The 23,339-nt window shown below is 36.2% G+C and overlaps 1 protein-coding gene and 1 pseudogene across 1 annotated transcript in view; both read right to left on the bottom strand.

The window, feature by feature from the left end:
- The window catches only part of SCFD2 (sec1 family domain containing 2), a 344,198-nt gene that overhangs the window by 316,597 nt on the left and 4,262 nt on the right, over positions 1–23,339 (bottom strand). The window contains exon 2 of the mRNA XM_019640903.1: positions 22,735–22,903. Coding sequence (XP_019496448.1) covers positions 22,735–22,903 — 169 coding nt within the window. The remainder of the gene's footprint in view (positions 1–22,734; positions 22,904–23,339) is intronic.
- Positions 18,721–20,457, bottom strand: LOC109381819 (elongation factor 1-alpha 1 pseudogene; annotated as a pseudogene).

Below are 23,339 nucleotides of genomic sequence, written 5' to 3'. Positions count from 1 at the left end.
AGCAGGACATTTTAAAACAAGATTTGTTAAACTCATCGATACAGAGAACAAACTGATGGTTGCCAGATGGAGGGGAGTTGGGGAGCTGGGTGAAAAAGGTGAAGGGATTAAGAAGTACAAACTGGCAGTTATAAAATAGTCACGGGGATGTAAAGTGCTGTATAGGGAATATAGTCAATAATATTGTAATAACTATGTATGATGCCAGGTGGATACTAGACATATTGGAGGATCACCTAATAAGTTATATAAATGTCTAACCACTATGCTGTACACCTGAAACTAATCTTATATTGAATGTCAACTATAATTGAAAATTTTTTAAAATTTTTAAATAAAATAAAACTAGATTTGTTACTTTTAAGAGTAGTTTAGATTCTATAAATACTTTCAGACTGGCTTATAAAGTGGATTACAACTTTTGCGGTAGAAGTGAACATGAAAGGTAATATTAAATTAATCATCTTTATATCTTCAGTAGGGTTCTACCTAACCCAACACAGATTAAAATCTATTTTTAATTTTTGGAGGCACTTAAAGAAAGTTTAAATATATGCCTGAGAAAAACACTACAGTTTCAAACAAATCAAAGTGCTAGTAGACCTTACTTATATGTAATCTAAGCCCTTTGTGCTGTACTGTAAACCATTTCATCTTGCTTAGTCTTTTTCCTTAAGTTCAAGAACAGCAAGATAACATATTTTTAATAATCAGGCCCACCCAAAAACAGTTTCTTTTTTTTTCATGAGGAAGATTTGTGAAATGTGAATAAGATACAATACTAAAAAATACTTTTAAATACCACCACTAAATCCTATTTTAGAAGCATTTCAGGATTTATAATACAACTTCTTATATCTCATTCGATTCTTACCTCATGAGCTAAGCCATTATCACTGCCCCAATTTAAAGACCTTCAGAGAAAAGTCTTTAAAGGCGAAACCAGGCCTCATGCCCAGGTAACTGGTTTCTGAGCCCAGTGATCTTTCTACTACACCATGCTATGCTTGCACTATGCAAATCATCAAAGAGCATCAATTATGTAGAACGTCAATTATTTTCAACTTTTCATTTTGATTTTATTTTCAAATCCTTAATATATCCTCTATTTTCTGATTAAGTTTACATGTGGGCCCCATGTAAGACAGAATGTCATAGAGAGAAGAGTGAAACAAATTCACATTAACTCATGAAGCAGGTAAAACTTGCTCTCAGTATACTGTTTAAAACAATATCATACTGTTTCCCTTGTACGTCACTATTAGCCATTGACAGTCACTTTGCTATTCTGTGCCACTTTTATTCAACTCTCTTCTTTAAATATTTGTCTCCAAGACATTGATGGATTTTAAATCATTCTACATATCTATCATTTATATAATTGAAAAGGCAAAAAACTAGTCTAAATTGTCCTGAGGTATTATTTCCAATCTACATCTTATTTGATGTTCATTATATCCTTGGGAAAGAAAGAAGGAGAAACAGCCTCTAGCTGTCTTACCAATCATAAAACTGAGACAAAACTCTCTACTTTTATATTGTACATTTCAAGGAATCTATTGAAACAAATAATAGAATAGAATATTTGTCCTATGAAGAGATCCATTTTGTTACTATGAAATGTAATTAGTTTCAATATTGTCAGTAACTACATGTCAAATACATACTAAATGTATGTCCTTTTTTGATAAATTGATTATCTTGTATCCTTAAAAATCAAACTGTTTATGACAAATTGTCCTGTTTGAAGAAGACTACAGGCCAAGAGTATACACACAACAATAACCTGCTAGAATTAGCATTTTTCAAGTCTCAAGAGGCTTCTGTACATGAAGATATGGTCCTTTCAGTTAACTCCTGGCTCTTGATTCACCAGAACTACTCAACTATGAATGAAATCTTAGAGCTGCCTTGGTTTGGCATGCATGAAATGTCAAGTGCAGTCTACTAGAAACTAACAGGAAATATTCATCATCAAATAAAATATAAAGAAGACAGCATTAATTTTTAAAAGATGGCTGAATGTTGAATCATGGTGCTGTTTCAATCAAGTGGAAGGCATGCAATTAAGAGGCTGAGGGTGAAATATGAATGCACACCATTATCTTGTGACTAAACTCAGAGAAATGGCTTCTTCAAGGCACGCACTGGAAGTTCAGCTTACTCACAGGGTGCGCAATAACAGTCACAGTATTCTAACAGAAATACAATGATAAAAAAGAAAAACCAAGCAAACATTTTCAATTAATTTTAAAGAGAGAGCAATCTGAGTCATAGTTTTTCACATCAGGGAATAATGGCTTCCATCAGTGGTGAGTTTAATGAGCTCTGAAGGTAGGTTTGTTAATTGAATTATTCACAGAGGTTTCAATAGTCATCTTTTCTCTTGACTACTTTTTTTAAACAATTACTTCATCTTTAATAAAATTATCCATTAACCTTCATCTCAATACAAGAAAAAGCAGCTAAACACAGAAGGATATTAAAATAGACCCTTGACACCGGAAAGCAGTTTTTCATTAAAATATAGTTAATATACAATGTTATATTAGTTTCAGGTGTACAACACAGTTATTCAACATTAATCTACCTAATGAAGTGATCACCATGATAAGTCTAGTAACCATTTGTCATTGTATAAAGTTATTATATATTGGCTGTATTCCCTATGCTATACATTACATCCCTGTGACCTATTAATTTTATAACTGGAAATTTGTACCTTCTATGTCCCTTTAACTTTTTGTCCCTACCCCCACTCCTCTTCCCTCTTGCAACCATCAGTTTGTTCTATATCTAAGGGTCTGTTTCTGTTTTGTATTGTTTGTTTTTTAGATTTCATAATCAAGTGAAATCGTGGTATTTGTCCTTTGTCTGACTTATTGCACTTAGCATAACAGCCCGTAGGTTCATTTATTCTTTCAGAATATGAGCACTTCCTGTGGGCTGGGCACTCCATGAGGTACTGCAACTACGGCTGTGAGCAGCCTCCAGTGCCCTGCCCTCATGGAGTTCTAGCAGGGAAGCTAGAACTGAGCATGCTCCTGCAGAGGTGATGAAAGCAGAGAATGGGAGCTCTGGGAGAGCATAACACCTAACCTGGTCTGGGTGTGCAGGTGGAGGTCAGAGGGTAGCTGAGGATGTGACGGTGAGCCCTGAAAAATAAGTAGGAATTAGCCAGTTGAAGAATGGAGTAAGAGTAGCATCACAGACAAGTAGGGTCCTGAGAAGAGAACTTGAGACCTTTGCAAGGAAATGAAAACAAGTATAAATGGAATATAAAGATCTAGTTTGACACTGCCCTCAGCTCCTTTCAAATCATCCAAGGCCTAGTCTAGTAATCCCCACAGTAGGGTTTGTAGGCCTTTTTCCAAGGGCAACTAAAGGGTGCTCAGTAACAGACTGACCTGACTAGGTTTGCATTATTAAAAGATCACTCTGGCCTCATAGTAGAGAATGGATCTGAGGACTGGGTGAGAGACTACTGCATAGCCAAAGCAAGAACAAGATGATGGTTTAAACTAGAGTGACTTCCAAAAGCTACCAGATTACATTATTCCTCTGCTCAAAACCCTTCCATGCTTCTTACCATTTTAGATTTTACCATAACAATAAAATCTAACTTTTTTTATTTTGGCCAACAGGTGAATATACTTTGGAGCATTCCTGTATGTACAACTTCATCTCTCACCTTCTCAGCTTCCTACATCAGGCCTCAACCACGATGGACTAATTTCAGGCCCCTGATGGGTCAGGCATGTTCCCAGATCAGGGCCTTCATATTTGCTATTCTCTTTTCTAGCATCCTCTGCCTCCAGATGTTCACTGATTAGATCTCGGTCACTCAACAAATACTTATTGAGCACCTACCAAATGCCAGCTCCGTTCTGATACAGCTCAAGGCTTCCCTCCTTGACCACTTGAGCTAAAGTGGTATGCCCTATTCCAAATCCTATTTGCCCTATTTTATTTTATCTTATCTTATTTATAACATTTGTCCCTAACTCAAAGTATGTATCATTAAATAGAGTTTATTTTAATAAATTGGGAGTGGAACTGGTGATAGAGCTTTGTGGCTTTACCAGAATGTCAGCATCCTGGGCCCATGGGTGACAGTGCACTCAGGCCACCAACACTCATGGACTGTGCTAGGCACTGAGGGGCAACAGTGTGTAAGGGTGAACAGGTCAGAGACATACCGTCTCTTGGCAAGCTTCTTGAGTCTAGTTGGAGAGAACAGACACTGAACTAGTAATTATAAGATAATGTACTATGAGCTGATACAGGAAATAAAGGGTGCTAGCTTTGGAAGCAAAGATAACGATGGAGGTGGGGAGAAGGAAAGAGCAAAAGGTGAGAGAGCAGGGCTTTGAGGACCTGAAAGAAGTTTAGTGTAGCTGCAACCAAAAGTATGAGCTTGTAGGGGCAAGAAAAGGAGGGAGCAGGGAAGAAAGGAGGGAAAAGAGGGAGAAGATGAAGGCTGAAAAAATAAGCAGGAGTAAGATCTAGGAAGGCTTTCTAAAACAAGTTAAAAGTTTTAGTCTTGGAGAGGCCAATTAGCTCAATTGGTTAGAGCGCAGTGCTCATAACACCAAGGTTGCCGGTTCAATCCCCACATGGGCCACTAAGATGTACCCTCCATAACTAGATTGAAACAACTACTTGACTTGGAGCTGATGGGTCCTGGAAAACACACTGTTCCCCAATTTAAAAAAAAAAGTTTTACTCTTTACCCAAAGGGCAATGTAGAGCCACTAAGGGATTTTACCAGGGGAGGGTTAGAATCAGATTTACCATTACTGCACAGCTGAATAAACACATGTATAAAGAGCCAGTCTTTAAATGCACTTGAAAACTATAATCCTTTCAAAATGTGCAGATAAATTTTAATTTTTAAATATTACCAAATTATGTGAATATAATCTTATTTCTTCTTATTGAAAGTTCTTATGTTGTGTTTTTGTTCATTTATTCAACAAATTTGAGTGCCTACAATGCACCAGGCCCTGTTCTTGGAAGTGGGGATACAGCAGTGAACAAAAAAACAGACATAAAACCACTGCCCTATGTAATTCATGTTCTAGAGTTTATTTTCAGAACACAGCACATAGAAATCATAAAGTAAGAGGAATTTGAATAAAAATTTCCTTAGAAATCATCTAGTGTACTTGTCTTTTACAAAGAAGAAACCTGTGACAATGAGAAATTAAATACCTTGTTCAAAGTCATAAAGTTTTGGTGGAAAAGCCACTAGACTACAGTAATGACTAGAAAACAAAGCAGCACAGAAGCTGCTCAAGGACACCAAAACCACCACATCAACAGAAATAGCCTCTCTCGGTTCAACAACTGAAAGGAGGAGATTGTTTTTTAATCTACTGTCACATGAGTTTTTGTATCTACTGTCACATGAATTTTTGTATCTACTGACACATTTGTTGAAAAATGTTCCCATAACTATCAAATACATTGTAGAAAAAGATAAAATCCCTTCAAAAATGTTAAACTAAAATAAAACATCACATTGGAGTTCATTTCCAGGAGGAAGCAGAGTAGAAGGAAAAAAACATGAACCCTAATGCAGCTTGTACCTTGAGCAAGTCACTGGTATCTACCCCTCAAGTTTCATCAGTACTATGTATCTTTTATACTATAGAAAAGTGATTTTTGTTTATTCACTCAACAAGAATAAAGCAACATATCAATTTAATTTGTATTGTTCTGCTGGGGAAAAAGCTGTCATTTTAAAAGCATGAATAAATGTATTGTCTGTTATAAACTTTTAATTAGCATAATAATCTTGTTGTAAATTATATAGTTTTGGTTTGGTATTCAAAAACAAAAAATGCATTATATGCCACTATGAAAGGCAGTGTGAAGGTTCCTCAAAAAATTAACAATAGAATCACCATATGACCCAGTAATTCCACTCCTGGGTATCTACCCCAAAAATCTGAAAACATTTATCCATAAAGATGTATGTGCTCTGATGTTTGTGCAGCATTATTTACAGTGGCTAAGACATGGAAACAACCAAAGTGTCCTTTGATAGGTGATTGGATAAAGAGGATGTGGTATCTCATATGCAAAATGGAATATTACTCTGCCATAAGAAAAGATGAAATACTGCTATTTGCGACAACACAGATCTTGAGATTATTATGCTAAGTGAAATAAGTCAGACAGAAAAAGTCGAGAACCATATGGCTTCACTCATATGTGTGGGATATAAAACTGACAACAACAAAGGAACAAGACAAACAAATAAATAAACAAAAACTCACAGACACAGATAACAGTTTAGTGATTACCAGAAAGGAAGAGGGGAAGAGGGATGGTAGAAGAGGGTAAAAGGGGTAAAAAATATGGTGATAGAAGGAGAACTGATACTGGGTGGTGAGCACACAATGTAATATAGAGATGATGTATTATAGAATTGTATACTTGAAACCTACGTAACTTTACTAACGATTGTCAACTCAATAAAATTAATTTTAAAAAAATGCATGATCCTTCTGTATCAATCTATAGCTAGTAGAAAATCTGTGTGATTGGTTCCAGATTATAAATGTACTAGAAAGTATTTAACAATGCAGAAATCATAATCATGTTTTAAGAAAACGAAATAAAAATCCAGAATAAAACACTGTTTAATTCCACCATAAATAATTGCACACAAGCTTTATAATGTTCATAATAATAAAAAAATAATCTCCAACTGATATATAATCAAAGTTTCACCTCTTTCCAAGGAATACTCTAGTTCATCATTTCTTCCTTCAATATACCTTCATTCAGCACTGCAATTGGCCCATGAAACCTCTTTAAAAATGGACCAGAACATAACATATAAACTGTTTAAACATCATACAAAATAATTGGGGCTCACTGAACTTCATCTCAGTATGGATAAGCATTTTTTATTCTTACTTTCTACTAGATCATTAATGATAATATCATAATCAACACAAACTTATTCATGATTTTCTCCTAGCAAATAATAATGCATACGAGTAAGAGAGACTTTTTCATATGAATTCCTAATGCATAAAACAGACTAAGTCAATATGAGGATTTTAAATCACTAACAATTAGATTACTTAAGAACCAAACACACACCCTCTCTATGCACGTTTTTGACTCTGAAAGATAGACTTTGAATTCCTGTAGGTTACTTCCAGGACCCATTCCAAAGGCCAGCAGTTGTTCCACCAGGAAACTCTACTCTAGGCTGGATTACAGCTGTGTGTTTTGGCTTGAATTCAAGACTTGGAAAGTTAAGGATTGGTTCTTGTGTCAAGAAATTCTAAGAGAGTTAGTGACCGTTTTATAGAGGCTCTTAGAAGCAAGCTCGTCTGTTTATTTTACTCCTGTCATTCCACTCCATGAAGAAGGGTCATTTCAAAATCAGCCTAATCTATTATTGTATTGCGATTCTAGATTCTATTCACCAAGGGTGACACCATTGTATCCATACACACATATGTGTGAAGTTTCAAGGATACTAAATTGAGAAAACTTGATTTGTTAAAATGATTATATAATTGTCTTGTTTTATTCTTCATTAGTTTTTGGTTGAGTCTGGGTACAGGTGGAATATGAATTTATATTGTTCCTAGTATTTACCATCTAAACTCCTATATATTTTGTTAAGGTATTTTGTACCATCTCCCTTGGCACCTTAGAAATATAAAACAGTGTGAAGAGTTAATGGGGATACCACTCTGAGGAGAGAAGAATATGCAATATTTCTATAAGGGTTTATAGGGTCATCATCTGTTTACAGGGTAGAGAGAGAACTTATTCTGAAGTTGCATTTGCACAGCAAGCACACCACTTTTACTTATAATGGGGAAGAGGTAATTTCTCATAAAGCTAAATTAATTGATTTAAAGTACAGTAATACCTTGGTTTGCAAGCATAATTCGTTCTGGAAACAAACTACTCATATTGCAAGACATTGGTCATTTACTACGTTAAAATGTATTAGAAATGTTTGCTCGTCTTGCGGAACACTCGCAAACCACATTACTCGCAATCCAAGGTTTTACTGTATTTTCAATGTTGTAAGAGAAATAACCTTCTGTGAGTATGCTGTGTGGCAAAACTAGAGGACCTCACTCATCTAATAAAAACCAGGGAGCTTTACGGTGTTGTTGAACGTCTCTGCTCCATTAAATCCAAAAATCTTGGAACCACTTCTCAGGCCTCAAACCTAAGGAACGGGGTAAAAAAGAATCTTCAGATTTCCTTCTAAATTTTTGGTGTCAAAATTTCCCTGTTAGTATAGGAGATGGGAATGCAGAATAAAAACCCACAATGAAGGGATAACAAGTACATGTCTGGAATGTCCTCCATAAGGAGCAGCATAGTGAGGAAGGCCCCAAACATCTAGCACTCACTTACATTCAACCTCCTGGACTGAAAGCTCACTGAGCCCTGATAAATGTCATCAATATTGTTTTGAAATGTACCTGGATCTGTTTTACTCAGGTATGGTAAGACATGCACAAATGGAAATGACTGTCACAAAGGAAGAAGATTTTATACTCACAGATCACTAGAAATAGGAGGCATGGTATAGCACACGGGGCCACCAGGGGAAGCCCCAGGGTTGCCCGGGAGGCAGAGGAAGCAAGAGAAAAACATGGGTGAGTCTTCAGTGTGGTTTTCAAGGGAAGGAATGGGTGAGGCAGGGTAAGCAGGCTAAGCAGGCTTAGGATTGTCTAGTTTGAAAAATTTTAGTGTTCTGAAGGCACTATGTGAGGTAATTGACTTATTTTTATCTCATTTGATTAACAACCATACATGGCAGCCATTATTATAATTCAGTTTTCACATGAGGAAACTGAGGTTCAGAGAGCATAAGCAACAGTAAGTAACACTTCAGTTTCAAAACTATTTGTCAAGAGTATTATTTTTTAAGCCAGCCCATTTCCTTTCAAATTACTGAAGGTGCATGACTGCTAATTCTCCCCAAAATCGATCCTGGAGGAACTAAAGAAAAAAAACACCAAGATATAAAAAAGTCTAGGAGAAAATAAAAAACCGTGACAAAGCTGAGTTTATACCAAGTATGCTAGAATGATTCAATATTTGAGTAGCTATCATTGTAATTTGTCACATTAACAGATGAAAACAGAAAAACCATATGATCTTCTTAACAGTTTTGGGAAAGACATTTCATAGACTTCACACCCATTCATGATTTAAAAAAAAAAACAACAACAAACAAAAAAGCAATTCTTAGTAAATTAGGAAAAGAAGAGAAATCTCCTTAACCTGTTAAATATATCTACCAAAAGCCTACAGCAAACATCATTCTAAAAGGAAACATTAGAAATATTCCCCTTAAAATCATAAATAAGACAAGGATGGACACCATCATCATTCCTATTCAACACCTCATGAAACACAACAAGAAAGAGAAAGTATCCTCTCATTTCTAGAAGATATACAGTCTTGCTATCAGTTTTGTCAAGTACAAGAAAACAAAACAAAAACAGACCCATAGGTATAGAGAACAAACTGATGGTTCTCAAAGGGGAGGAGGTAGGAGGATGGGAATAAAAATAATTTTAATTCATCCAGAGTCAGTCATTTAGTTTGCTTATCTACAACCAAAGGCTAGGAGATACTCAACAGTGTTCATGGGACTAGCAGTCCTAAAGTGTATGACTGAAAAAAAAGAGAACAGAAAAAATACCAATATTAGGAAATGAATCAGAAGATACCAATACAGAAGAACCTAAATATACAAAAAGGATAAGAGAATACTAGAATAACTCTACGTATATAAATTTGAAAACTTAGATGAAATAGACTAATTCACCAAAAAACACTACACGAGTCACCCTATATAAAATAGGTAATTTGAATAGTCTTATAACTACTATTGAGAAAGTTAAATTTGTAACTTAAAACCCCCAAAATAGAAATCTCCAGTCCCAGATGGTTTCACTAGAAAATTCTACCAAAGATTTAAGAAGAACTAATACCATTTGTACACATTCTCTTCCAGAAAATAAAAGCGGATAGAATACTTCTCAATTCATTTTATAAGGCTAATACTACCCTGATACAAAAACCAGACAAATACAGCACAAAAAAAAGAAAACTACAAACCAATATCCCATATGAATGTGGATGTAAAAATCTTTAACGAAACATTAGCAAATAGAACAAAACAATACATTAAATATTGGCAAACTGAACTCAACAATACTAATTATACACCAAGACCAAGTGGAGTTTATTCAGGAATATAAAGTTGGTTTAATATTTAAAAATTCATCAATATAATCCACTATATGACGTTAAAGGGGGAAAAAATCACAGGATCATATCAAATCAATGAAGAAAAAGCTTTGACAAAATTCAACACCCATTCATGATAAAAACAAAAACAAAACAAACCTCTCAGAGAAATAGAACTAGAGGGACACTTCCTTGATGAATAAAGAGAGTCTTCAAAAAAAAAAAGTCTACAGTTAGCATTATAGGTTGGGAACAAGGCTAGGATGTCCATTCTCACCATTCTTATTCAACATAATGCTGGAAGTTCTAGTTGGGACAATAAGATTAAAAAGGAAATAAAAGACATACAGGTCATAAAGAAATAAATAAAATTGACCCTATTTGCAGATAACATAATTATCTTCATCAAGAATCCCAAGGAATCTAACATAAACTCCTAAGATAAACAAATTCATCAAGATTGCAGGATTCAAGATAAACATACAAAAATCGGTTGTATTTTTATATGCTATCAATGAACACATGGATACAGGTAATTAAGTTATATTACCATTTATTATCATTAAAAAGCTGAAATATTTAATACGTAAATCTAATACAACACATATTGGATTGGTATGCTTTCAATTAAAAAAAGAAAAAAACAAAAACAAAAACGTAAAGATATTCTAAATAAATAGACATAATGAGTTCATGGGTATAAGACTCAACATAGTAAAGATGGCAATTCTCCCCAAAATTGATATATAAGTTTAATGAAATTTCTATCAAAATCCCAGTAATATTTTTTGTAGATTTAGATAAGATTATTCTAAATTTTATATAGAAAGACAAAAGAACTATATAAATTAATTTTGAGAAAAATTAAAATGGAGGACTCAGTCTACCTGACTTTGAGATTTTTGTATACCTATAGTAATCAAGACTGTATGGTATTGGTAGAGTGATAGACATACAGATCAGTGAAACAGAATAGAAAACCCAGAAACAGGTCCAAGCAACTGATTTTTGTCAAAGGTGCCAAAGTGATTCAATGGAAGGAAAATAAATGGTACTGGAGCATTGGACATGCATAAGAAAAAAAAGAAAAAGAACCTTAATCTGTCTTACATCTTCTAAGAAAATTAATTCAAAATAAATCAGAGACCTAAATGTAAAAGATAAAACTATAAAACTTTTAGAAAAAAAATCATAGAAAATCTTTAGAATCTAGCGATAGATAGGCAGAGTTTTAATATTATCTTAATCTATAAAAGGAAACATTGATAAATTGAACATCAAAGTTAAACTTTTGCTTTGTGAAAAGACCCTGATAAGAAGGTGAAAAGACAAGCTCCAGATTAGAAGAAAATATTTGCAAATCACTTACCCGACAAAAGTTATATAAACTCAACAATAAAAAAAAATCCAATTAGAAAATGGGCAAAAGAGGTGAAGAGACATTTTATCTAAGAGGATATGCAGATGGAACGTAAGTATAAGAAATGATGTTCAACATCATTAGCCATTGGAGAAACGCAAATTACAAGCTACCTTTGAACAACTAGTCCTTTCCCTAGGCTGGAATGTTCTAGCCTCAGATCCACAAGGCTAAGAATTTACTTCCATGAGGTCTCTGAAAGACATCTTCTCAGAAAGGCCTTTTCTATCTCCTCTATACACCGCCCTCACCACCTCAAATCCATAGTCACTTTAGATTCCCTTACCTTTTTTTTTGCTTCATAGCACTTATCTCAGGCTGACATAAAACAAATAAAATAAAGCAAAACCTTTTGCTTTGGCAACCTCTAAGCCACATTATGCCCTCTTCTGCAAGAGGAAGATGTCTTTCTTTTCCCTCTCCTGGCTTTTTGCCTTCTCCACCGGAAACCTCTTTTTCTTATATTCGCTGTTTATCTGTTTGTTGTCTGTCTCCCTCATTAGAATAAGTTCCATGAGGGCAAAGATCTTGTCTTCATCAAGTGCCTGGCACACAGTAGCCAATTAATAAATATCTTGAATAAATAAATTACAACACACATCTACGTGCTTAGAAGGCTTACGTTCATATTTCATGACCTTTTAACCTAATAGACTTTCAGGATTTTAGACCCCGCCTGCCTTGGGCCCCCAATGCCTCTTTCAGTGGTAAAACCATCAGCTTCTTCTTACTTTGTCCTCCTTCTAGCTTTGCTAGGACACCTACCAGCACCCTGTTCAGCCCAGCCATCCCACCACCAGGCAGTAGCCCACTGTGACACTTATTAGAAGGCAGAGGAAAAGAAAAAAAAGAAAAAGGGCCCTCAGGCAAGAAGACCAGCAGGTGTTAGAGGAGAGGCGCTGTAGCCAGAGCTGTGTGACAATCCTTGCATGCTGTGCAATACACTCTGGTCTATATAACCTAAGATTTAGAAGCACCCCAGTAAAGGCTGTAGTTGGTTAGCTCACCAGGAGTTAGATGGTTGGACTTGACTTTTGCTTGGCAGTGAACAGCAACCTAATTAGGAACCTGTCCTTCAAATGTAATGAGTCTTTCCATTTCTTTTTTCCATTTTAGCTAACTTCAGAGGGTTCTTGGCTTTGTTTAAAGGAACCATAGTTTCCATTTAAATTATGGATCCCAAAGCCACAATGACCCAGAGTTCAGTCTTCTCACAACACAGACCACAAACCATTTAAAATTTTTCAATGTGAAAAAGATTCTGGGGGTTGCCTGCACATTCCCTAACTAACAAACACCATGACAAAGTTGCAATATGTGAGCAATTATAGAGCAAAAAGTTCAACCTTCAAACCTTCTTAATATGCATTAAAACTCTTTTTTTTTTTAAAATGTAACTACTAAACATAATTCTTTATCAAGAAATCTGACTTAAATGTCTCTGGCACATTAAATTATTTAACTATTTCTTAATGGACACTTTACCCCTTCATTTTCAGAAAAGAGCCCTGCTTTATTTCTCCCCACAAATTACTCATTAGTTATGCTTTCTAAACCCGTAACTGAGACCACATGATCTTTAGAATTCCTCAGGAAAGTTAAATATAGCAAGCTGAATGCTGAGGAGAGGTAGCCTACTGTCCTACTCAATTTGCAATGTTTGCTTGAAGAGTAGAAAAAAAAAAAGTCATTTTTTGCAGGGAGGTCCAAGTGGGGAAGAGGAGATGCCCACGGCCTGTCCAACAGCGAGGCCATTCATAACAGTGCTATGAGGGCGTGATGATGCGCCCACTTGTGCACTGGCTCTCCACCTCAAAGTCAACACTAAATGTACAGCTGCTTAGTGTTTCCATCCTAGTTCAGTAACTCTGTCTGTAGGGAAATTTAAAATCAAGGTAGTACCTTGGATTCTGCTCTAAGAAAAATGATCTTTCTTCCCCCTGAAAATGTTGTTCTCTTTAATAGTACTGTTTAGTCAGTATTTGGAAACAAAGGAAAGAGAAGAAAAATTTATTATTTAGAAATCATTGAACAATTTTTTACTTTGAGGGTCCATTTAATGACAATATATACCAGTATCAGGTTAATTAACAGTGTAAAAGTTAACAAAAAATTGCTTCATTAGTGTTTAGGTTGAAACCACTGCTGTATTTGTCTCTTAGCTATAAGACCTGCTCTATTTACTCCATTGCTCTATACTCTAAGAAAAAAATATTCCAATCTTTAATGGAAAAACTAAAACTAATAATAAAACTGGACTTAAAATATTGCTTTTTATAAACCAGAATATCCACAATTTCTGAATTAATTGGTTTATTTATACATTCATTCAACCAAGAATCTGATAAGAGAGTTGGTATGGTAAAGCAGAAAAGAAATGTGCCTTAGAATTGAAAAATTATTTTTTTAAACCATGGTTATAGATACAGAAAACAAATTGGTGATTGCCATAGGGAGGAGGTGAGAGAAATGGTGGAAGGGGGTTAAAAGGTACAAATTTCATCATAAAATAAAATAAGTCACAGGGATGTAATGTACAGCATGACAACTATAGTTAATAATATTTTATTGCATATTTGAAAGTTGCTAAGAGAGTAACGGTTCAAAGATCTTATCATCAGAAAAAAATGTATAACTATGTATGGTGACAGATGTTAACTAGACTTACTGTGATCATTTCACAATATACTATACAAATATCAAATCTTTATGTTGTACACCTGAAACTAATATGTTTTATATCAATTATTGGGTCTTTGGAAAAGTCATGATGCATGTTTGCAACAGATGGCACAAGTTCATTTTTGGAAGTACTAGAGTCATTTGCATCTATGTTATTGCTTGATGTCATTTGACAGCTGACAGTTCTAGCTTCACTCTAAAAAAAAATTAAGTGATTTGGTTGAGTTTTGGAGATTTTACAACAAGTTGAAGATGGAAGACCAAACTGTGCATTTTTGCCATACTATACTGTTTTACTTCCAAAAAGGGAAGAACACACGTCAAGCTTGTGAAAAGTTGCATAAAGTTTACAGTGACAATACTCTACAAGGATGTCAGTGCCAACGATGGTTCACAAAATTCTGTGCTGGTGATTTTGATCTCAACGATGCTCCTTGGTCAGGGAGGCCCACCAAGGTTGATGATGACAAAATAAAGGCATTGATTGAGTCAAACCCACATTACACAACATGAGAGATTGCAGAAACATTGACCATCCATCATTGAAGCATTCACGACCACCTGAAGAAGCAGGGATGCGTAAGCAAGGTTGATATTTGGGTTCCGCATGAACTCAAAGAAGTTCATTTGATGGCGCATATAAACATCTGTGATATGCTCATTAAACATGAGGAAAATGATCCTTTTTTGAAGCAACTGATAACTGGTGATGAGAAGTGGATTGTTCAAAACAACGTGGTGCACAAAAGGTCTTGGTCCCAACGTGATGATTCGCCTCAAATGACATCGAAAGCAGACATTCATCAGAGGAAGGTTATGCTCTCAGTGTGGTGGGATTTTAAATGTGTCTTCTGAGCTCCTATTGAGGACCCAAACAATTTGAATGTGTACTGTCGAAATTGGACAGTTTGAACGAATCCATCATCCAGAAATATTCAGAGCTTGGTAATTGTAAAGGAGTTGTGTTCCATAGTGACAACGAGAGACCACACACAAGTTTGATCACCCATCAAAAATTATTGGAGCTTGGATGGGACGTGTTGCCACACCCACCATAATTGCCTGACCTTGCGCCATCAGACTTCCACTTGTTTTGCTCTCTTCAAAACTTGCGTGGTATAATGTTCAATTCAGATGAGGCTGTAAATCAGCATCTTGTTCAGTTTTTCACAAATAAAGACAGGTCCTTCTATGAACGAGAAATTATGAAGCTCACTGAAAGACGGCAAAAGGTTATCGAACAAAATGGGCAATATATCATTGATTGATCTTTGTTCTTTATATAAATAAATGACCTTTGAAAAACAGGTAAAATACATCATAACTTTTTCGAAGACCCAATAGATCTCAATTTAAAATGGCAAAATAAGACAAAAAACATATTTTAAAAAATAACCTAATTCAATCATTAAGGAAAGTTTGGCTTAGGGCAGGTTATTTAACTCTGTCTCAACTTCTACAGAAAGAAATAAAAATTAATATCCACCTTGTAAAAATTAAGCGAAATAATGCATTTTAAAACAGCTAGCACAATGCCTGACAAAATTCAAGCATTCAATGTTACCATCCTCCCTTCTCACTGACCTACACAATGAGGTACATTTAGGGAAGCGTCCATAGAAAATTCCTATTCTGCGAGAATTTAGTGGAAAAAATAAGATATCTATATATTGGGTTGTTGGAAAAGTTATGACTCATTTTTGCAATGAAAAACATAGAAAAAATACATCATGACTTTTTCAACAACCCAATATAATAAAATCAATCAACAATGATAGACAGTGACTTAAGTGCTAAAATGAAGTACATAAGGCTTTTCATCAATTTATAACAATTTTATACTTGGCCTTAAATCTAATAAAACTTACCCAATCATTTATTCATTCTCTCATTCAATTTACTAGCACTTCTTAAGAGTGCCAGACACAGTTATTACCTCCAAGGAATTTACCGTAGGGGAGACAGACATGTAACAAATAACTACAGTGTAATATTTTGGCATTTTGATAAAAGTTTTAAAGGAAAGAAGGGTTCATTGGAGAAGGATGACAATGTAGTGGGAAAAAGCTTTGTATAGGCTCCAAAGTAAGAGATCGTAACTTTCCTTCCTAGGGGCACAGAATCCTACCTTAAGCTAGCTTAAGAAGGAAGTAGTGTTTTGATGTAAATCTAATTTCTATTTAATTTTAATAGGAGATAAATTCACAGGATTGAAAACCCAACACAAACTGATAGATGTAGTAAGACATCTCCCATCTTCCTCTATCTTTATTCATTTTACTAACTTCTCAGTGTGCCCCTAGCCACCCAGCACCCTTCTACAGAGGCAGCCAATGTTATCAGTTCCTTATATGTTATCCTGATTTAATGCAAATATGAATATTTATCTCCCTTTTTTACAACAAGTTTGCTACACCTTGCTTTTTTCACTTGAAGTATGTCATCAAGCTCACAGCTTATCAGTATATAAACAACTTTGTTCTTCATTCTATTTTAATATCTGAGTATTACTCCATCATATGAATGTACCACAATTTACTGAACTGATAGACACTGAAGTTATTTCCAGTCTTGCTATTACAAATATTGTAGTCCTTAATAAATGTAATATATCATTCTACGTGTATACAAAATACATCTATGAAATAAAATCCTAAAGTAGAATTGCTGGGTCAATTTTGCTATATTTTGCTAAGCCGATGAGAAAGTTTGAAATATTCAATAATTAGAGTCTATACACCCCCATAGTCTCCTATGCTCTGGTTTGACTTCACCCTCTCTGTCTTAGTCCAGCAACCTCACTCCACTCACGGATGCTGCCCTGGCTGCATCCATCATCATGCATTCCTTCAACAAATATCTCCTGAGTGCAGGTACTATTTTAGGCATTGGGGACATAGCAGTGAATTACACAAACAAATATCCTTCCTCTCATGGAATTCTCTGGTGGGGAATTCTCTGCATTGCTTTCTAGGAGAGGGAGGCACAAATATACAACATAAGTAAGTATATTGGAAATTGGTAAACGCTAAGGAGAAGAACAACAAAATAGGGAAAGAGAATATGAAGTGCAAAGACGGACAGGAAAAGCCTAAGAAGGGAGAAAGGAAATGGAGGACAAGTGTATATGTGAGGGAGAATGATCTAGGCAGATGGAACATCAAGAGCAAAAGCCCTGTGACAGGATAGCAAGTACTCTGTTGGAGGAATAGAAAGAAGTCTAGTGTGGCTGGAAAGGAGCAAGTAAAGAGATCAGGTCACAGAGGAACCAGGAAGCCAGCTGGTACATGGTCTTGTAGGACATTGTAAGGTCTTGGGCTTTCACTGTGAGGCACATGGGGAGCTATGAGAGGAGAAGTGAGCCCTGGACTGAGCAGCACGATGGGTCTAGCTGAGGAGAGCCAGGGGCACCAAGCACAGGCAGAATAAATGCAGGTAGGGCATCAGACCAAGGGCGCTTAAGGAACTGGAAGAGTAATAGGTTAGGGAGAGTGGAGATGGGGCAGAGAATAGAGGCCTGCTTCAACAGAAGGAAAACAAAAGAATGACATGATTCTGCCTCCTTCTTGAACAAAATATTCACATAATCCTGGGACCAATGGACAGGGACTGGAAAGCCATATGATAATGCATTTACCTTATCAATTTCTCATTTGCATTGGCAGTGATTTCAATGGCTATAATTACAAAAAGCCTTTTATAAAATTACATTAGTAATATTTTTTTTCAATTTCCAGTATCATTTATTTTTCCTAGAAACTGAATATAATGAACTGTAGCAGGACAGTGCTCAATACTATTGAAGTCTCATTTTAGGTTCTTTAAAGTACCTCAGAATTTGTAAATGTGAGAATCCACATTCCAATAACTGGAAAACTAAAATTTGACATGCCAACAAATGTACTCGATATAACTACACAAATTTTTATATGCAACATGTGGACTTTAACATTACAGAATTTGGCCTTTGTAAACTAGCTTACACATAAACAAAGTTTCTTTGCTTATCTGTTTTGACCTATGAAGTGATGCACATACCCCTCCCATAGCTTTCCACTAGGTAAATAGATGATTCTTCCCCTTAAGTCAAAGCGAAAAAAACCCAAGTTCCCACCCAGAAAAGAACATTTACCCAGAATCATCAAATTCTAAAGTTTCAGCAGATGTAACACCATTTTTTTTTCTTTTACCTAAGTAGTACTACAGGAAGTTACATCGTTAAGCAAAGGAACACACAGGTTTCTCATTAAACTTTGTTTTAATGGGTATCAGAATCCTATGACAGATTTTTTGGTTAAGTTGTTTCCATTAAAACATACTGATTTTAAAAACTAATAACTTCAAAACTGCCACATGAAAATAAAAATCCAAATGGTTCACAAAACATTCTCCTTTCCTTCTGGAGGTTTTATGATAGATTGCAATCATTAACCAGCTTTCTACTATTAAACTTAAATGGCCAATTGAGACAAGTAGTTCTGAGACCATTCTTCCATCAATGATTAAACTGGTGTGGCAGGTATTGTGGATAATGTTCATTTAGCCTTCTGAGCTTTCTGGGCAGACTTGGTGACCTTGCCAACTCCAGGTGCCTTCTTGTCCACTGCTTTGATGACACCCACAGCAACTGTATGTCTCATGTCACGAACAGCAAAAGAATCCAGAGGAGGAGAATTCGAGAAGCTCTCAACATATATGGGCTTATCAATGATGGCAGCATTACCAGATTCAAAAACTTTGGACCATCCTTGAGCTTTTACCCAGAACAACAATCTCCTTCAGCTCAGCAAATTTGCAAGCATGGTGAGTCGTGTGACAATCCAGCACAGGTGCGTATCCAGCACTGATTTGGCCTAGATGGTTCAAAATAGTCACCTGAGCCATGAAGGCAGCTGCTTCCATTGATGGGTCATTTTTGCTGTCACCAGCCACATTGCCACAATGAACATCTTTGACAGACACATTCTTGACAGTGAAGTCCACACTGTCCCCAAGAAGAGCTTCACTCAAAGCTTCATGCTGCACTTCAACAGACTTTACTTCAGTTGTAACGTTGACTGGAGCAAAGGTGACCACCATGCCGGGTTTGACAACACCAGTCTCCACTTGGCCCACAGGGACAGTACCAATACCACCAATTCTGTGGACACCCTGGAGGGGTAAATGCAAGGGTTTGTCAGTTGGACGAGTTGGTGGCAGGATGCAATCCAGAGCTTCAAGTAGCGTGGTTCCACTGGCACTGCCATCTTTACGGGTTACTTTCCATCCTTGAACCAAGGCATGTTAGCACTTGGCTCCAGCATGTTGTCACCCTTCCAACCAGAAATTGGCACTACTGTGTCAGGGTTGTAGCCAATTTTCTTAATGTAAGTGCTGACTTCCTTAATGATTTCCTCATATCTCTTCTGGCTGTAAGGCAACTCAGTGGAATCCGTTTTGTTAACAACAATTAGTTGTTTCACGCCCAGTGTGTAAGCCAGAAGGGCATGCTCACGGGTCTGCCCATTCTTAGAGATACCTGCTTCAAATTCACCAACACCAGCAGCAACAATCAGGACAGCACCGTCAGCCTGAGATTTACCTGTGATCATGTTTTTTATAAAGTCTCTGTGTCCTGGGGCATCAGGGACAGTCATATAATACTTGCTGGTCTCAAATTTCCACAGGGAGATATCAATGGTGATTCCACACTCAGGTACAGCTTTCAGTTTATCCAAGACCCAGGCACAGTTGAATGAGCTCTTTGTTTGCATCTCAGCAGCCTCCTTCTCAAATTTTTTGATGGTTCTTTTGTCAGTCCCATCACATTTGTAGATCAGATGACCAGCAGTGGTAGATTTGCTGGGATCTCTGTGTCCAGTGACAGTGTTGATAGGATTCTTTTCCTTTCCCATTTTGGCTTAGATTTAGCAGTAGTTTTTCACAACACCTGTGTTCTGGCAGCAAACCCATTGTGAAAAGCTATTGGCAATAAATTTTGATTATCAAGGCTTGTATCATAGTTGCAGACTTGTTTTTTAAAGATTATTCCATTGCAGGCACATTATTTATTGCCAAGCACCCATCTGTTTTGCATTTTAGTACTAACATTTTTATCCTCACACTCATTTCACTGAGAAGTTTCTGGGGGTTGTGCTGGAGGTAGTAGTAGTGGTTGTTATTTTGATAGAAGTACATTATATGCTAGGAAACCTGAATTTATTTCAAGTCCACTTTTGCAGAGAAATTAATCAGTGCAATTCCTTCAGTCCTCCAAGCAATTGTAAAAAGAAAAAAACAAACCTACCCCTCCTCCATGCCACAATTTGGCACAATTCTCAGTATAAACTGCTTCCAACCCCCACTGGGCAAAGGGTGGGCATAGACCCAAGTTAGACCAATTGTACCTCTTCCCCTAGAATATGAATTTTAAGCAGAATGACTCAAGACAGAAAACTTGAAATTCAGTCTCATTGGTGTCAAGGTCTTGAACAGGCTTTTCCTGAGTTCTTGTCCCTTAAATCCCCAGAACTGTGTTGCTCTTTCCAAAATCTGATTAACAGTTCTTCCTTTGATTCTGTTAGCTCTCCAGTCTCCTTTAATAAATTCCATTTTTGCTGAAATTAGCCAAAATTTATTTCTGTTGTTTTGTGTAACCATCACTTTAAACAAACAGGCCTCCCCAAATTAAATCATGATGTAACTTTACTTTTGTCTCTCATTGTCTCTTTAAATCTATTTGCGAGCCTCGTTCTTCTCTGATCCCTGCATAGAAGTTAAGACAGTGGCTCTGAAGTCAAATATTCTAGGCACAAATTCTAGCTCCATTTCCTGTTAGTGATGTTACTTACTGTCTCCTTGCCTCATTTCCTTACCTGTAAAATGGGGGAATAACAACACCTACCTCACTGGGTTACTGTAAAACTTAAATGACTTCCCAAATGTAAAATGCCTGAAAGCGTGCTTGGCACATAGTAAGTCCTGAAAAATGTTAATATTGCCGATGGCAGTGGTGGTCCAGTGAGGTTGTCTTTCTTTCTCACAACCCATCACATCAGGCCCTGACCATTCTTTATTTCATGCTTATGCTCATGCTAGCCCTCTCTCCTTTTCTAAACCCTTCAAGACATAATTATCCAAGCACCACCACTTCCACAAGGCCCAAATTGATCTACAAAGACCCCATTAACCTGATACTTTGCTTGTAGGAACTATATAATCTGTAGCCGATAAGTGAGTCTTGATTTCATAGACTTGCCATTGTTTTTTTAATTGTACTTGTGTGTAAATCATGACTTGCCCAACAAGAAGAAGTTCCCTGAAGATAAGAATGATATTTTATATTCTTTTATGTCCTTCATATTACTTAGTCAAAAGTAGGGGTCACAATAAGTCCTTAATAATAAGTCCTTGAATGGCTCTCTGGACGGCTAAAAGTGTTTCCAATCACAATTACTCTGGGTTGGTATAACTGCAAGCCCTTAGGCCTATGTTTCAGCATATGTGCTGCTGAAGTATGCACATGGCCCATGTTTTCACTGTGGATAAGCTTACAAAAAAGACAGGCTACATAATTTTCTGTTTTCTTCCCCTACTCGCCCATACACACTGGGCAACCAGTAAATGTTATTAATTATCTACAAAAAAGTTGAAAACTTCAGGAAAGTTAATTCCAAATATGACAGGAAACTCCAAATGTATCTGCTACTGTTAAGATTTGAAACTATAATGCCGAAAGGTCCGGTTTTGTTTAAAAATTAAAAATATAGATAAGGGAAACAGATACTCAGACACTTTTTCCCCTTCTAACACATTTTTTCTCATAAGAATTGTTGATGAAGGACAAAATAGAAAAGGTAACTAATGAACCTTTTTATTGTCATGTTTCTGGAGAAATGTTCTACATAACATAAAGTACACCATCTTTCTCTGATTTATCTAAGCATGAGAAAAATATATATATAGAAATAAAACTTTTATCTGTGACGTCCAAGAGCATATCATTTGCTTATAAAAAGATGGCACTGTTTCATAGCTATGGGGCAGTTTTTTAGTCACATGGAAAAGTCAACTGGGAAATGGAAATGGAGTAAGCCTAGACTCAATTCCATGTGAAAGCTGTATGTGAAACGGAGACGCATAAATTGACTCACTTAATTGATCCTGAGAACAAGCTTATATTATATCTAAATGATATTTCTATAAAATACCATACTTGTTGGCTTATTGTTGTTTAATGGATATGGTTATTTCAAAGTTAAGAAAAAAATGCTATGAATTTTTCAACTAGACCAACTCTTCATTGTTTTCCTTTCTACAGAACATGCTAGGAAAGAAAGAAAATGGAAGAGAGAAAAGGAGAAGGATGGGAGAGAAAAAAAATCTACATATCCTACTTGGATTGTGCGAGACAGCCTGGTGCGACCATGTTCTGATTGTCCACCTCATTCTGCAGTGCAGTGAGCTCTACCATGTTAACCATCACATCATTGGTGTGGCCAGGAAGTGGGGGAAGAGCTGAAATGATCTTCTCTACCAAGTTGTCTCCATGATGTCCAACTGCTCCTGTTTAAGCAGACAGAAAGTATGAACTTACAAAATGGGAGTAAAAAGAAGCTAATGTTTCATAATAGCCCTTCTACCAAGAAGAACATACATTTTTATTTTCCATGACAAAATCAATAACACAAGCCTAGCAGTTTGCACTCTGTAACACTAATCAGGCTCACAATTACCTAGACAATGTGTGCCTTGTGTGTTGGACATAATGTTCCAACACATAGTGAGGGCAGACACTATGTCTGCTCTGGTTACTATTGGGTTGTCGGAAAAGTCATGATGTAGTTTGTCTGTTTTCAAAGGTCATTTATTTATATAAAAAACTAAGATCAATCAATTATACATTGCCCATTTTGTTCAATAACCTTTTGCCATCTTTCAGTGAGCTTCATAATTCCTCATTCATAGAAGGACCTGTCTTTATTTGCAAAAAACTGAACAA

Source organism: Hipposideros armiger, unplaced genomic scaffold, assembly GCF_001890085.2.
Source record: "Hipposideros armiger isolate ML-2016 unplaced genomic scaffold, ASM189008v1 scaffold_53, whole genome shotgun sequence".
In the NCBI taxonomy this organism is placed as follows: Eukaryota; Metazoa; Chordata; class Mammalia; order Chiroptera; family Hipposideridae; genus Hipposideros; species Hipposideros armiger.
This window is presented reverse-complemented; position numbering and strand designations above follow the sequence as displayed.